Source organism: Rhinoderma darwinii, chromosome 5 (assembly GCF_050947455.1).
Source record: "Rhinoderma darwinii isolate aRhiDar2 chromosome 5, aRhiDar2.hap1, whole genome shotgun sequence".
Lineage (NCBI taxonomy): Eukaryota > Metazoa > Chordata > Amphibia > Anura > Rhinodermatidae > Rhinoderma > Rhinoderma darwinii.
In genome coordinates, this window is record NC_134691.1 from 158,790,607 (window position 1) to 158,805,913 (window position 15,307).

General features: G+C 41.7%; 1 protein-coding gene across 1 annotated transcript in view; it reads left to right on the forward strand.

Moving 5' to 3' along the window:
* Positions 1-15,307, forward strand: part of SLC22A23 (solute carrier family 22 member 23) — a 139,302-nt gene that overhangs the window by 39,572 nt on the left and 84,423 nt on the right. Inside the window, exon 2 of the mRNA XM_075826678.1 lies at positions 15,083-15,186. Within this exon, the coding sequence (XP_075682793.1) occupies positions 15,083-15,186 (104 nt within the window). The remainder of the gene's footprint in view (positions 1-15,082; positions 15,187-15,307) is intronic.

Sequence of the window (15,307 nt, forward strand, 5' to 3'; positions counted from 1 at the left end):
GTCAGGAGATGCGCCGAGTGCCGCACGCTTTACAATAACTTCAGTGCATTTGACTAGAAATGCTGGACACTTAGGTTTTTCTCTTGCTTATACCATCTCTTGGCTGGCTTAGTTTCTTGTGACACAATTTTGGCTCCATTTTGGTGTAGGACTGTGCATTTACACCACGCCCCTTTACACTTAGCCACTCCCCTTTTGAAAAGTGCCATGAGGAGCAAACCTCTGTTCTTGGCGCAAATCAATTTGACAAGAAAAATGTTTGCAATCAAAAAAGGAGCAAGTTAGGCCAGAATTCTTGCACAGCAACAATAATAGATCTGCCCCAATGTCTGTTCAATGCATAAAACATTCTATCAAAGTGGTTCGGGAAGTTTGAAAGATACAGAGAAGGATCTTTGCTGATGCTAGATATTGTGTAGCCATTACTACAATTTTGAAATGTTGATATAATTAAACCTGAAGACTTAACCCTTGATCACATTCCGGAATCCCAGTCCTGAGTTTTATAAACAGCCATTTTAATAACTGACCAAGTTGAGTGTGCCACCTTCATAAGCTAGTAGAGATTGACTAGTTAAAGGGAATGTGTTGCCAGAAAAACATGTTTTTTTTTTAAAAATTAAACATTTAGTGTGTGGGTGATTAAACATTGTTCAAATTTTTTTTATTTTTTTGCACGAGTCCAGGAAATATTATAAATTATTTCTAATTTATAATACTACCCATTTTTGGTCACTAGATGGAGCTGTTCCCAAAATTGCAGCATTGCAACATTGGGTTAAAAGCCCTCGCTCTAGTGAGCTCTCAGCATCCCCCCCTCCTTTATCCTGGCTAGTGCCGGGATAAACGAGTGGTTTGAACGGTGTAACCTCCTACACTGTGTCGCCATTTTTTTAGCTAACCCACAGTGTAGTAGGTTTACATACAGTAGTAAACACACACAAACACGAACATATATTGAAATCTCTTACCTGCTCCTGCCGCCGCGGCTCCCTCCGGCCCGTCCGCTCCGTTTGCTGCCGCTGGTGCAAGTGCACAAATCCGTAAGCCGCGACCGGAAGTAGTAATCTTACTGTCCGGCCGCGACTTCCGGTCCACAGGAAAATGGCGCCGGACGGCGCCAATTTCGAATAGGACTGTGTGGGAGCGGCGCATGCGCAGTTCCCACACAGACGCCGTACACTGCAGTCAATGGGACGGGAGCCGTTCGCAGTCCCTATGGGACTGTGGCTGCCGTATTCCATGTCTGTATGTGTCGTTAATCGACACACACAGAAATGGAACAAAAAATGGCAGCCCCCATAGGGAAGAAAAAGTGTAAAAATAAGAAAAAGTAAAACACAAACACACAAATGAATATAAAGTTTTTAATAAAGCACGAACATCTTTAACATATAAAAAAATAATTTGTGATGACACTGTTCCTTTAAAGGGAACCTGTCGCCAGCATTTCACCTATTAAACATGCAATACCTGATGGAAGTGGCTGAAAAATCATTTTTATGTAACCTATAATCTTCTAAGTAGTCTCTGTACCTTTCGTATTCCGTTTTATTTAGTGTATCTGCACCGTATGCTAATGAGCACGAGTCATATATTCTATTGAAAAGAGTCATGTCTTCATTCCTCAAGCCTTTCTGAGTTAACCCCGCCTCCTTTTGAATGACCACTCCTCGCCTCTCCCTATAGCACACACGAAATCCCACGCTTGCGCATCGATGTTCTGGTGCGTGCGCACAACGGGACACCATAGCGGTGCATGCGCAGTAACTAGATTTGAGGCCCGGACGAAGCAGGGAAGGGTGTCGGACCATACATGACGGGCGCATGCACCTGTCATTTTAGAAGAGATTTCGGCATTCAGGGCGTACCAGTTTTCGGCGGAGGCCAGGCATAAGAAGAGGAACGAACGAGCCTGCCGGATTATTACCACAAAAGGCGCAATATGTTTTCAGACTGTTTTATACGGTCAGAGGAGGAGTTTAGGAGAGGGTATAACGGCAATGAATTTTTGACAGCAGCGGCCAGTGAGGGGTGAGTAGAGTTCAATAGGCGAAATGCTGTTGACAGGTTCCCAAGTCATTGAGAAGGTTGCTGGAGTCCAGGCAGAAAAGCAAGCTTGACTGAGATTCTGAAGCGTAAGTATAGTGGGTGCAGAAGTAGCTGTCGCACCTCTGCCCCAAAAGAAGAGACCAATGTTCTAAATGGCATATGGAAGGTGGGGGCCCTGTTACAGATTTTTGATGGTCTCAGAAGCGTTAAGTTAAAAGTGAAAATGGCCTTCTAGGGTAAAGGGGGTTTTACACTGGACGATTATCTGGCAGATGAGCGTTCATAGAACGCTCGTTGCTGATAATTGTCCTGTGTAAATGGGAATGATCAGCAGATCCACGATCAAATGCTCGATCGTCTGCTGGTCGTATAGTTTTAAAAAAGTGAAATATTATCGTTGTCGGCAGCACATCTCCCCACTTGACCGTTACAATAGAAAAATCCTCACTGTATAGAATCAGTTTAATGTATAGGCTTTTGTGATGTTACAGAATCGATGGCTATAAAGATTGATGCATTCTTGATATGAAGTGCAAGTGAACAGAAATAGTGCAGTAATTTTGGGTGTCCTCTAGTCTAAAAGATATTGTAGTAGTACTTAAAAAGGTACGGTCACTAGGTCATATAAGTTAAGTACGCTGTCTCCTTGATTCCAGCGCTGGTGTTTTTTTCCTGTACCCCCTCTGTTCTAGAGAGAGTGCCCACTGCTGTGTTTTCCACCCTATATGCTAGTTTGCTGTAGTTAGCCTGAACTACCCTCAAGCTGCCTCGCACTGATTGGTCTGCATCACAGGCAGGGAAGCTAGCTCCACCCCGTTGGCTAACTACAACAAATATGTGATAGAGATAGGAGTATGATTCCCCTCTTCTGTGTGCTGTGTATAGAAGACATGATAGCAGTTGGGCTCCACCCACTAGTTTAGGGAAATCTGAGAATTGGAGAGAGGGCCTGCAGAGGGGAAAACTGCTAAATAATGCAGGATGCAAGTCAGATCATGGCCAGAAATAGTGTTATTCCTTATGTACACACCGGCTTATTCTGAAATGTCACCTGGAACGACCGATGCGCTTTATTGTATACTAAAGCAAACAAAAGGAACTATAACACAATGCCATCACCATTACTGACATCCACCAATAAATGCTGGGTTAGGAGATTGCTGTACCTAAAATAGCCGTGCTCATGCAAGGCCTTCAATTAAGTGTTTTAGTGAAGGCCGCCTGCAATAGCTGTGATTCATCAACTCTGCTTTGTTGCTGAAATGTTCACTCACTGTTAAGCAATATGGATATTGGTGAGGTAAACCACAGAACTGCTTTTATAAGGTCTGAGGTGTCTATATATTCATAATAGGTTTGCGGTTTTCACACGATGAATGGCACCACATCAATGGCTTAATGTATCGATCATCAGAAAATGACCTATTGTGAGAAATTTTCTTGTTTTAGTTCTTAAACAAAAAAAAAAAATATATATAATATATTTTTTTAATTTTCCATGTCACTGTCTATATACAAGAATACTGAAATGCAGTCTTCACGCTACTGAGCCTCAGAATAAGCACTTCCTTGGTTGTAGATATCACTTTTCAGCTAGTGCTGTGTGCACTGGCGGAAGCAGTCCCGCTCATTGTCAGAGGGCCAGCATTACCTTTTAAAGCGGCTCTGTCACCACATTATAAGTGGCCTATCTTGTACATAATGTGATCGGGACTGTAATGTAGATTACAGCAGTGTTTTTTATTTAGAAAAACAATCATTTTTGACGGAGTTATGACCTATATTAGCTTTATGCTAATGACTTTCTTAATGGACAACTGGGTGTGTTTTACTTTTTGACCAAGTGGGCGTTGTGGAGAGAAGTGTATGACGCTGACCAATCGGTGACCAATCAGCATCATACACTTCTCTCCATTCATTTACACAGCACATAGTGATCTAGTAAGAACACTATGTGCAGCCACATACACCCACATTAACGTTACTCAAGTGTCCTGACAATGAATAGGCATCACCTCCAGCCAGGACGTGATGTCTATTCAGAATCCTGACCCTTCGTTAACGTTTGTGTGTGATTTACAGCACCTCAAGCATAATCTCGTGAGATTACGCTGTAAATGACAGCCCAGCGTGATCTCGATGTCCTGTAAATGTCACACAAACGTTACCGAAGTGTCAGGAGTCTGAATAGACCACGTCCTGGTTGGAGGTGATGTCTATTAACTCTCAGGACACTTGAGTAACGTTAATGTGGGTGTATGTGGCTGCACATAGTTATCTAGTAAAAACACTCTGCTGTGTAAATGAATGGAGAGAACTGTATGACGCTGATTGGTCAGCGTCCTACACTTCTCTCCACAACGCCCACTTGGTCAAAAAGTAAAACACGCCCAGTTGTCTATTAAGAAAGTCATTAGCATAAAGCTAAAATAGGTCACAACTTGGTCAAAATAGTTCATTTTTCGAAAATAAAAAACACTGCTGTAATCTACATTACAGCGCCGATCACATCATGTACAATATAGGGCACATATAATGTGGTGACAGAGTCTCTTGAAGGGTATGTTCACACTGGCTAATTTCAGCCTGTTTATTTTGAAAAACGGCTGAAAATTCGGAAGCAGAACGCCTACAAACATCTGCCCATTGGTTTCAATGGGAAATACGGCGTTCTGTTCCGACGGGGCGTTTTTTACAAGTCCTTTTCAAAAGACGGGTAAAAAGTACTGCATGTCACTTCTTGAGCATGTTTTTGGATCAGTTTTTCATTGACTCAATAGAAAAACCGCTCCAAAAATGGCCGTAAAAAATGCTGGTTTGTATTAATAAATGGCTGAAAATCAGGAGCTGTTTTCCTTTGAAAACCGCTCCGTATTTTCAGCCCTATTTTTAAGTGTGTGAACATACCCGAACACCTCTATTAGGGTATGTTCACACGAGGTCATTACGTCCGTAATTGACAGACGTATTTCGGCTGCAAGTACCGGACTGAACACACTGCAGGGACCCGGGCTCCTAGCATCATAGTTATGTACGATGCTAGGAGTCCCTGCCTCTCCATGGAACTACTGTCTCGTACTGAAAACATGATTACAGTACGGGACAGTTGTCCTGCAGCGAGGCAGGGACTCCTAGCATCGTATATAACTATGATGCTAGGAGCCCGGCTCTCTGCACTGTGTTCGGTCCGGTACTTGCGGCCGAAATACGTCCGTCAATTACGGACGTAATGACCTCGTGTGAACATACCCATACAAAGCTGAGGGAAAATAAAGGGATGCTCCTTAACAGAATCCTCCCACTCACTGCACAGTAACCTCTGCCTATGTCACTAAGCATGCCCACACCACTCTGGCATAGACTTCACAAGGTAATTTTTTTGACATTTTCAAATGGCCAGGTGTCTGCTGCAATGCTGATCTCTGGAACTGCTGTTCACAGCTTAGGCGGTGCTCAGGCTTTTGTTTTGTCACTTGCATGTAACCATGCACCTAAAGGGACAACATCGCACATAGTTATGACTGCATCTATATGTCATGCCAGTGTATCTTGCCAAGGACGCATAAAACGTAGCGATTTTTTTATTTTTTAATTTCTTTGGCTAGTTTATGACCGTTGCATGCTGAGTGAACTAAAACTGATATCCTACCAGCTGTAACAAATTTATCACGCTACCTACTGTATTTTGTCGCAATTTGTGCCATTTTGACGGACTCTTTTATAGTCATACATTCTACTACACTATTGATAAATGTTCTTCATTTTATTGTGGGGAAAAGTAACATTTTTATCATTACCACTGCAGATCCCCAGTCATTATGTGCAGTTTCTGGAGAAGACCTACAGTGTAATATAGAATGGATCCGACCTGCCCATAAACAAAGGAAAAGCTGGAGCGTCAGTGGAATCTCACCGGCAGAACTTTGTATTCGTATTGGTCTCGTTGCTATGTTTCCGACACATAGCCTTGGGAGAAATTAATATGCATGCCATGCTACATGACGTTAGGGGGATCTGCCCTTGAGCATACACACTGTATGTTGGGTTTTTGTTAATCCTTCTTACCCAACACGCCTAGGAACAGAGCGTTTCCATTATCACGTGATATTTAACCCTCTGCATCAAGGTTCAGGGGGCTATTGTATGTGGTAGAAAAGGTTTTATATTCGGGGGAAATTCTCTTTCAAATGTAGTGTGTGGCATGCAAATAATTCCACTAACTACAGACTGTAATGATGGCTTTAGACAGAGCTTGCTCTTAGGGTTTTAATTCTAGTTTCCGGGCTTTTTCATCTCCTATAGAAATGATCTGCTAATACGTTGTGAAGTGGTTAGCGAGAAACCGAGCTCACCACTGTGAGAAAAAGAATGACTTTTTTACTATGTAGCTGGTAGTAGGTGGATGCTCCTGAAATGAGACCCAATCTACATGGCTAATTCGGGACTGAACCATTTTATAAAGGCAGCTGGAGGCTCTGTTCACATCTACAGAAACCTTTTACATAGGTTAGGGGAGTTTTAAAAGTCCCGTTAACACGTGGTACATGCTGTGCACCATATTTATTATGTCTTTTAGACATTTTTTGCTCCTTACTATAAACTTTTTAACAGTGGCGAAGTGGAGTTTTAAAATGAGCTAAGTTTTATTAATGACATTACCAAAAATACTGGTCTAATGTAAGCCAACCTCATATATTACAATTCATGTGCCACTGATAAATTTGACGCATCTTCTGCCTGTCTCCTCTAGATTTATGCTGTCTTTATTTTAGACCAGATTAATAAATTGCCCCATGGTTTTAGGACATGCCCTGTTTCTCATGTTTTTGTTATTTATGTGACACTTTTTGTCCCACTGGCTTGAATTGGGAGAGAAAGCGGGCATCAAAAAAATATATAACTATATCATAGGACAGTGATCCATAGTAGTAATTCTAGAACCGTGTGACAATTGCGACAAAACAATACAAGCGACAGACATGTCCACCCTCACCTTTTGTTTGAATGTGATTAAGGACTCCCAATATCTCATGAAAACTATTTAATACAATATCGCGACATGCTAGCAAAACCCTTGATAGGCTGCAATTCTCATCACAACTATTGGTTGGCCACACATAGACAAACATGGCATAGACCTCTCCTGACAGAGTATCATGAAGTCATGTTTTTTTCAGAGCTAGTCATCTTGTACCACACATCAGGATATTTTGAGATCTGAGAAAAGGTAAGGAAGGACGCGTCTGTATGTGACATATAAACGTGATCCTGGGCTTTAAAATGTACCTCCAGCTATAATATGTTTGATGCTCACATCAGAAGTTTTGGGAGACTCCGCTGTGGGAGCAGACTGTCTTGTGACCTAGGCAACCGTGCGATGCCAGAAGCCTCTTCTTCAAAGCTGCTATTCCAATATAAAGGACAGTGGAGGAAGACTTCTCCTTACTGCGGTTCTGTACGAGCAGTGCTGCAGTGTTTCTACCCTGTGCAGCATACAACCGATCCGTTACCCGGGCACATTCTCTGTTGATGAATCTGGCACAGGCTCAGAGAAAAAAAAAAAAAGCGGATGTAGTTGGTCACTTGACACATATCGGACACACAAATGTGGCCCAGGAACTTTATTAATATGGCGTTCAGGTTGAACAGCATATCTTTCAATGTATTAACACCGGTATACAGTCCTAAACATACAGTGGAGGAGATGTATCAAAGGGAAAATGGAGTAGTTGGAGCCCATGGCAGCCAATCAGGTCTCTGCTTTCATTTTCCAAAGAGCTTCTGAAAAAGAAAGGAATCTGATTGGTTGCCATGGGCAACTACTCCACTTTTCCTTTGAACCAGTTTTGATAAATCTCCCCCAGTGTGTGGTGTTTTTTTGTTTTTTTTCTACAACACTGGAGCGCACTAAATTAAACCTACCGTGGGGCTTGTACCCGTTTTTATAAAGGTGCATAGTATAGATACCTATATAATTAAAATGGTTGTCCGGGATTAACTTTTTATTTTTAGCGTTGACCAGAAGTGGTCATGTTACTGGAAACCAAGCAAATTTCTATTGTATCTGTATTAAAAATACACGAATACATTGCAGCTGTGCATCAACCTGTATACGGCCTCCCCTCCTGTACACCGTACAGAGCGCAGATCCGTACAGCAGCCATGTGACCCTATCGGCTTTTCTTGCACAACCTGTTAAACTCCAATATTTTGAAGAATAATCGGCTGTTTTTACGTTACCCCTCCCCCCTCCTGCTGTTCTCTTACATTGGATCGGAGCCCTTATAGCATTAGAAACACATAGGGGTATTTGTAAACAGTACTTATTGTGCTTTAAATATTGATCATGCAAGCAATAAGGAGTTAATTTGCTTGGAGGGATGTTTCTATTTTTTTTACATCTACTTTTTGCAAAGCCTCAAATTAATGACCATAGACTGAAGAATTGAAGTATAATAAAAATGTTTATTAATGTGAAGCCTGAAGAGCTGCAGTAAAAGGAATAACAAGCCGCAATATTGAACCACAAAATTCCCTAAGGTGAAATGAATAGCCGCTTGTTAAACTTTATGTATGTTGTGGTCTGTGACACACATTCCCCCCCCCCAGTAATATAATTGTGTTTGTGTATTTAGACATGGTAAAGTTTCTTTAGTCCAGTGCGGGGAATGCATTTTTTTTTTCCTTTCCTTTTGGAGGCGCTTGTGATTATCACGGTGGAAAGTCTGCATGCCCCATTTTCATTGGATAATAAAAATGTGCAATACCGTTGTGAATATGCAATTCTGGTATCTAACTCATTCTGTGAATGGTGGTGGTGTGGAGTTTTACTGTAGATATAAAGTCAGTAGCTATGTGAGAGGAGCAGTAGGCCCCTCACTGTAGTTGCTTTTAATGCAAGCCATTATACCATATATGCAAATTCCTCCCAAAAAATCAGTATGTATGGGTTTTATCGTAAATTATTGACATTGAATAGAAGATGAAAAATCTAGTAATGGCAATTATGTTTTTGTCTCTGCTTAGGCTGGGTTCACACCTGCGCTGTGACATTCCGTTCTGCTCCGTCAGAGGAGCAGAACAAGGGAATAACGGAACCGAAAGTTCCGTTGCACAACGGACACCGCCGGTTGTTGACGGAACCCATTGACTTTAATAGGATCCGTCAGGTGTGTCCGTGATTTTACCGGACACAATAGCGCAGCATGCTGCACTATTGTCTCCAGTAATCCCTGCCGAATATGCGAAGGAGGCCCCTAACTGAGCCTCCGAAGGAGATGTGAACGCAGCCTTATTGTTATTAGATTGCAGTAATGGGGTTTTGCAAGTGGAGTTGTCCCCAATGTCACCAATTTTTGGAGTGTGATCAGCAATAGTCTGTGATATATACCCGATATATTCCCTTGTACTTACCTGATATATGTTACTGTTTTGTATTGTCTGTGCCATTTTTCCAGTAATTTTCACTTTGAAGCCTAAAAGTCTAAGGGCCCATTTAGACGTTGAGTTGTGGTTGAAACTGCCTCGAAAAAACGCATCCGAAATCCTCTTGCGTTTCTACTGCAACTAAATCACGATACCGCCGCATGCTGTTTTCGAACGCAGTTTGCAATGCAATGCACACCTCTAACATCTGAATGTTATGCTTAGATTTTTTTAAATCCAAAGCCAAAAGTGGTTTCAAAAGGAATGTGAAATATAAAGTCCCCATGCGCATGACCGTAAAAATCATCCGTAATTGCGGACCGCAATTACGGATGCATTCACTTCTATTGTTCATGGACACCTTCCCGTTTATTTACGGGAAGGTGTCCGGGCCGCAGATGTGTACCGCAAAAGATAGGACATGTCCTATCTTTTACTTTTCACTGTCCGTGCTCCCATAGTTTGTATGGGAGCACGGGCTGAAAATGCGGGCGGCAGTCGGCGGTGATTACGGGCACGCCCATGTGCATGAGGCCTTTAGAGCTTGTACGTCTTCCTCCTGTATCCACTTCTGACTTTGGCTCAAAAATTCTGTAAAACACTGATGTGTGAACGTAGCCTAAAAGCTCCGCTTGTGTCAGTCCAATGGTATGTTCCCACATGTCGGATACACTGCGTAAGAGTACGCAGCGTATCTGACCTAGTAAAACCTGCAGAGAATCCCTGCTGAAATACCTTTCGTGATGCAGAATTTCCACTGTGGGAAAAATAGTTTTTGGGAAAAAAAAGAGCCAGTACTTACAACCCCCCCCCCCCCCCCCCAACCTCGGGCATTGCTATAGCGACGTGTCCCTCTGTTTTCTGTGCAGCCTGGCCTCCTGTGCTGACGCTGCAGTAGTCTCATGGGATGAAATGTAATCTCAGAAGACCGGGCTGCACTGAACAGCTAAGAAGAAAAGGAGCAGTTGCTATGACAATGCCAGGTGGGTAAGTATAAATGTTTTTTTGAGATATCTGGAAATTACGCAGCGTTTACACTACGTGAGAACCCAGTCTAAAGGCTGGAGGTGCAGTGAACGTTCTGACTAATCCGAATCAACAGCATGTATCAGGTGATGTGATCAACCAATCACCTGATACATTTTGTTGGACAAGGGGTAAAGCCCTGCAGAAGGAGTCTTCTCAGCTATACTGCCATGCTACTGCAGAGACTCTGCTCCTTCCCTGACAAGCAGGGCAGATAGCTATTTTTATTGGTTGCAGTGAACAGCGGATCACTATGCAGAAAGCTGGCTGTTGGGAAAGTGACTGAGCATGCGTGTCATAAGGTGGACTTGCACATTGCTATACACTTTGAACACCAGGTGGTGCCATACTATGAATCTAAATGCTGCAACTCTTCACTTTTTTTTTTTAAATGCATGTAAGGGTATGTTCGCACGCTGAGCCAAAAACGTCTGAAAATACGGAGCTGTTTTCAAGGGAAAACAGCACCTGATTTTCAGACGTTTTTTGAGCAACTCACGTTTTTCGCGCCGTTTTTGGAGCGGTTTTTAATAGTCTATGAGAAAACTGCTCCAAAAATGTTGCAAGACGTGTCCTGCACTTCTTTTGACGAGGCTGTAATTTTACGCGTCGTCTTTTGACAGCTGTCAAACGACGACGCGTAAATTACAGGTAGTCAGCAAACCCATTCAAATTAATGGGCAGATGTTTGCCGACGCATTGAAGCCGTATTTTCAGGCGTAAATCGAGGCATAATACGCCTCGTTTACGCCTGAAAATAGGTCGTGTGAGCCCAGCCTAATTGCCAAACATTGTCCATTTTTACGATGCATACAATTAATGATATTTAATGGGGGGCAACCCCTTTAAGCCGTCTCATTTTACAGTATTTAGGGTGCAAGTGGCAAGTCACATTCTGTTAGCTGTAACAAAGTACTGTAAAGACAATTTTACAGTTATGTGAATCTTTTAGTCTTACTACACCTTAGCGTGTGACGTCCATGCTGGTGTAATCGTCGCAGGACAATATAAAGATTTTCTAGTGCCCCAGTGAGTGGAGGGTAGTAGGCTATCTTTTTTGTTTTGTTTTTATTTCTTATGACCTAATCCTCTGCTTTAAAATGAGAAATACTGTTACTTATGTTTGGACTGCTTTATAGAGGTATTCCTATTTCAGAGATCTATGCCGTAAATGTCTAAAGCGGGAATGCCCCTTTAAGTTCATTGTGTCAGCCAAGGAAATAGTAATTTATGGTAATGTATCGCCCTTAATTTATATTATTTAGAATTCGGTTATACTAGATTTACTGAAACTTATAACACCAGGCCTTATGTTAAATACTTTACTGCTGGATCACAAAATGACTTGTAATTTAATAATACCTCACAAGGGAGGAGGCAAATTTAAAGGCATGGTGTTGCCAGAAAAACATGTTTTTTTTTTTTTAATTAAACATTTAGTGTGTGGGTGATTAAACATTGTTCAAATTTTTTTTATTTTTTTCACGAGTCAGGAAATATTATAAATTATTTCTAATTTATAATACTACCCATTTTTGGTCACTAGATGGAGCTATTTCCCAAAATTGCAGCATTGCAACATTGGGTTAAAAGCCCTCGCTCTAGTGAGCTCTCAGCATCCCCCCCTCCTTTATCCTGGCTAGTGCCGGGATAAACGAGGGGTTTGAACGGTGTAACCTCCTACACTGTGTGTCGCCATTTTTTGAGCTAACACACAGCGTAGTAGGTTTACATACAGTAGTAAACACACACAAACACGAACATACATTGAAATCTCTTACCTGCTCCTGCCGCCGCGGCTCCCTCCGGCCCGTCCGCTCCGTTTGCTGCCGCTGGTCCAAGTGCACAAATCCGGAAGCCGCGACCGGAAGTAGTAATATTACTGTCCGGCCGCGACTTCCGGTCCACAGGAAAATGGCGCCAATTTCGAATTGGACTGTGTGGGAGCGGCGCATGCGCAGTTCCCACACAGACGCCGTACACTGAAGTCAATGGGACGGGAGCCGTTCGCAGTCCCTATGGGACTGTGGCTGCCGTATTCCATGTCTGTATGTGTCGTTAATCGACACAGACAGAAATGGAACAAAAAATGGCAGCCCCCATAGGGAAGAAAAAGTGTAAAAATAAGAAAAAGTAAAACACTAACACACAAATGAATATAAACGTTTTTAATAAAGCACTAACATCTTTAACATATAAAAAAATAATTTGTGATGACACTGTTCCTTTAAGAGAAGTCCACTTAGAAGGTTCTCCTAGCACGGAGAGGTGGTAATTCAAGAGGGGTTTTGTTACTCCATATTAATTGGCAAGGCTATACCATTAATATAGGTTGGCATCATTTTATTGCAACAGATCTGAACTAATGTATTGCTGTATCATTTCATAGATTACTGATGGACGGTTGGAAGTCCTCCGTTTTACAGCTAGTCAAATCATGTTTGATTTTATGAAAAAAAGCAAAATTGAAAATATTCTTTATGCCTCATGCACATGACCGCATGCAATACGGTCCAAATGCAGTACGCAGTATGGTGCTGTATTGCTGCCTATATTGTGTACTATATATTATATTTTATTCCCCCTAGACGTGTCATAAGGTACCCAGTTGAACATGCTGAAATTTGTTTATGCAGACACTACAACGGAAAAATAAGTAATTCTGTTTTGTGATATGGGAATACGAATCCCTAGTAGCCAGGGGGAAGTGTGGAGCAGTGCCATGATTTTTGCCACCTGGTAATTGGCAATCTGGATCATGTTTCATCATCTGGGACAAAGAAAAAAACAGTTGTAAATTTTCAGTTGATTATGAAGTGTATATGATGGTCTTCATTTTGTTTTAATTTGTTGCATGGTGGATCAGGGGTTAGCAATGTTACCCAGCGGTCTTGTGCCTTACACCTCTGAGGCTAGCGAGGTACGACATTAAAGGCAGAGCGTTGTTTGTATCCTTAAGAAGTGTGTCCAAGAGACCGAAAAGGTCAAGGTCTTTCCATTATACTTTTTTTTTTTTTTTTTTTTTCCTCCTGTGTAGGTTCCACTCCTGGTTTTGTTACGAACCAAAATATGCAGTTCTAAAGAAAATTAGGCTATGTTCACACATAGCAAAATTGCTGTGAATTTTCCGTCCTGATTTGCCAGGCGGAAAATCCAGTTCTGGATAAGTTTTTACAAATCTCATCCACATGCTTCGGAATATTTTGGTGCAGCATTTGACTTGCGCTGCAGCTTTTTTTTTAAACCCGCAGCATGACTATTTATGCTGCATAATGGTTGTGCATTGTTTGCAGGTTTTCCCCATTGACTTTAATAGGGTAGTAAAAATGTGAAAAAAAAATGGCAAATGTTGCGTATTTTTGGCGCGGACGTTCTTACAGAATCTAGGTCAGATTTTGCTGCAGAGTTTTCTCGCAGCAAATCCAACCCATGTGAACATGCCCTTAGTGTGCTTTTGTTTGTGTACATTCTATAGCTGTCTAGTCTTCTACAGTAAAAGCCTTTTAGATAAGGCCGCATGGAGCGGCATTGACGCAGCCAACATCCGTGCCTTCTCCCTCTTTGGTGCGGCTGTCAAATTACTTGTTAATGGCCGCTAGTTTTTGCAGTTAAATGGCTGTTTATCTGCAAAATCGTGTTGCCATAAAGGGTGTATTCTGACTAGAGTGCCGAGACGGCCGTCGCGTCAATGCCGCTCTGTTACTTTTGGCTTGCATAAAGTAGACTGATTGCATTTTAGTGCCACCTGTTCACTTTCCATTAAAAAGCCATTTGAAGGTTCTATCAGGGAAGACTGAGTTCTATCTCCTGTTCCTCTCCTAAACTTGATTGGGGACAAATCAATTATTTATATGCGGATTCTGGAAAGACCAAGATGTACTCTCTCCGATAAGTTTTATTTGCTATAGGGAAGAAGAATTTTGAACCGGTAAAGATGCATATTTTCCATGCACCACATTTTTTTTTTTTTTAATTATGTATAATGCTAATTCTGCTTCAATGAACAGGTTTATTTTGTGAACATTCTTCTACATAATAATCATCATCATCCTACAAGGCATTTTCATGCATACATTTTCCACTTGCCTCCATTTGTACCATCGTGGATTTCGTATACCATTACAAACTGTGCGCACTATTTTGATATGTATTAATTGGCGCTTACTAGAAAAAAAAAGTAACTGGATCGGGTTACTAAGTATCGTGAAAAGCTGTCTGCAGAACAATCGACTTGCCTGGTCTGAATGTCCTTTGTTCATAGACCAGATTGCAGCGTGCTTAGCTGGTGGTTTCAGGCTGTTACTATCCCGTCTGGACACCGCATGCGGTACTCTCTTAGACACATCTACACACTCTCTCTAGTTTTTATCCTTTTGTACAGTGTTCATGGCATAATACATGTACTATATAGATATCAAAAACATCTTGAACGATAAAATGTGTATGTGGAAAATATTCCCTTTTATCAATGATAATTGCTGAAGATTAGATAGGACAGCTTTTGGAATAGGTAGGACGCCTTATTATAGAACGCAATAACTGCTGAGCTCATCATGCTGCTTCTGCTTTTGTCTTGCAGTGGGATCTGGTTTGTGACTCCTCATGGAAAGTTCATATAGCCAAGTTCTCTCTAGTTGTCGGGTTGATATTTGGATACTTGATTACAGGATGTATTGCTGACTGGTAAGTGAAATTTAATGAAAAATGCAAGATTGTTTAAATTGTTTTCAAATACCAAGCTTAGGCTGTGTTCACATCAGCGTTCGGTCGACTGCGCTATTGATTCTTCCAAAAAAAAGGAAGC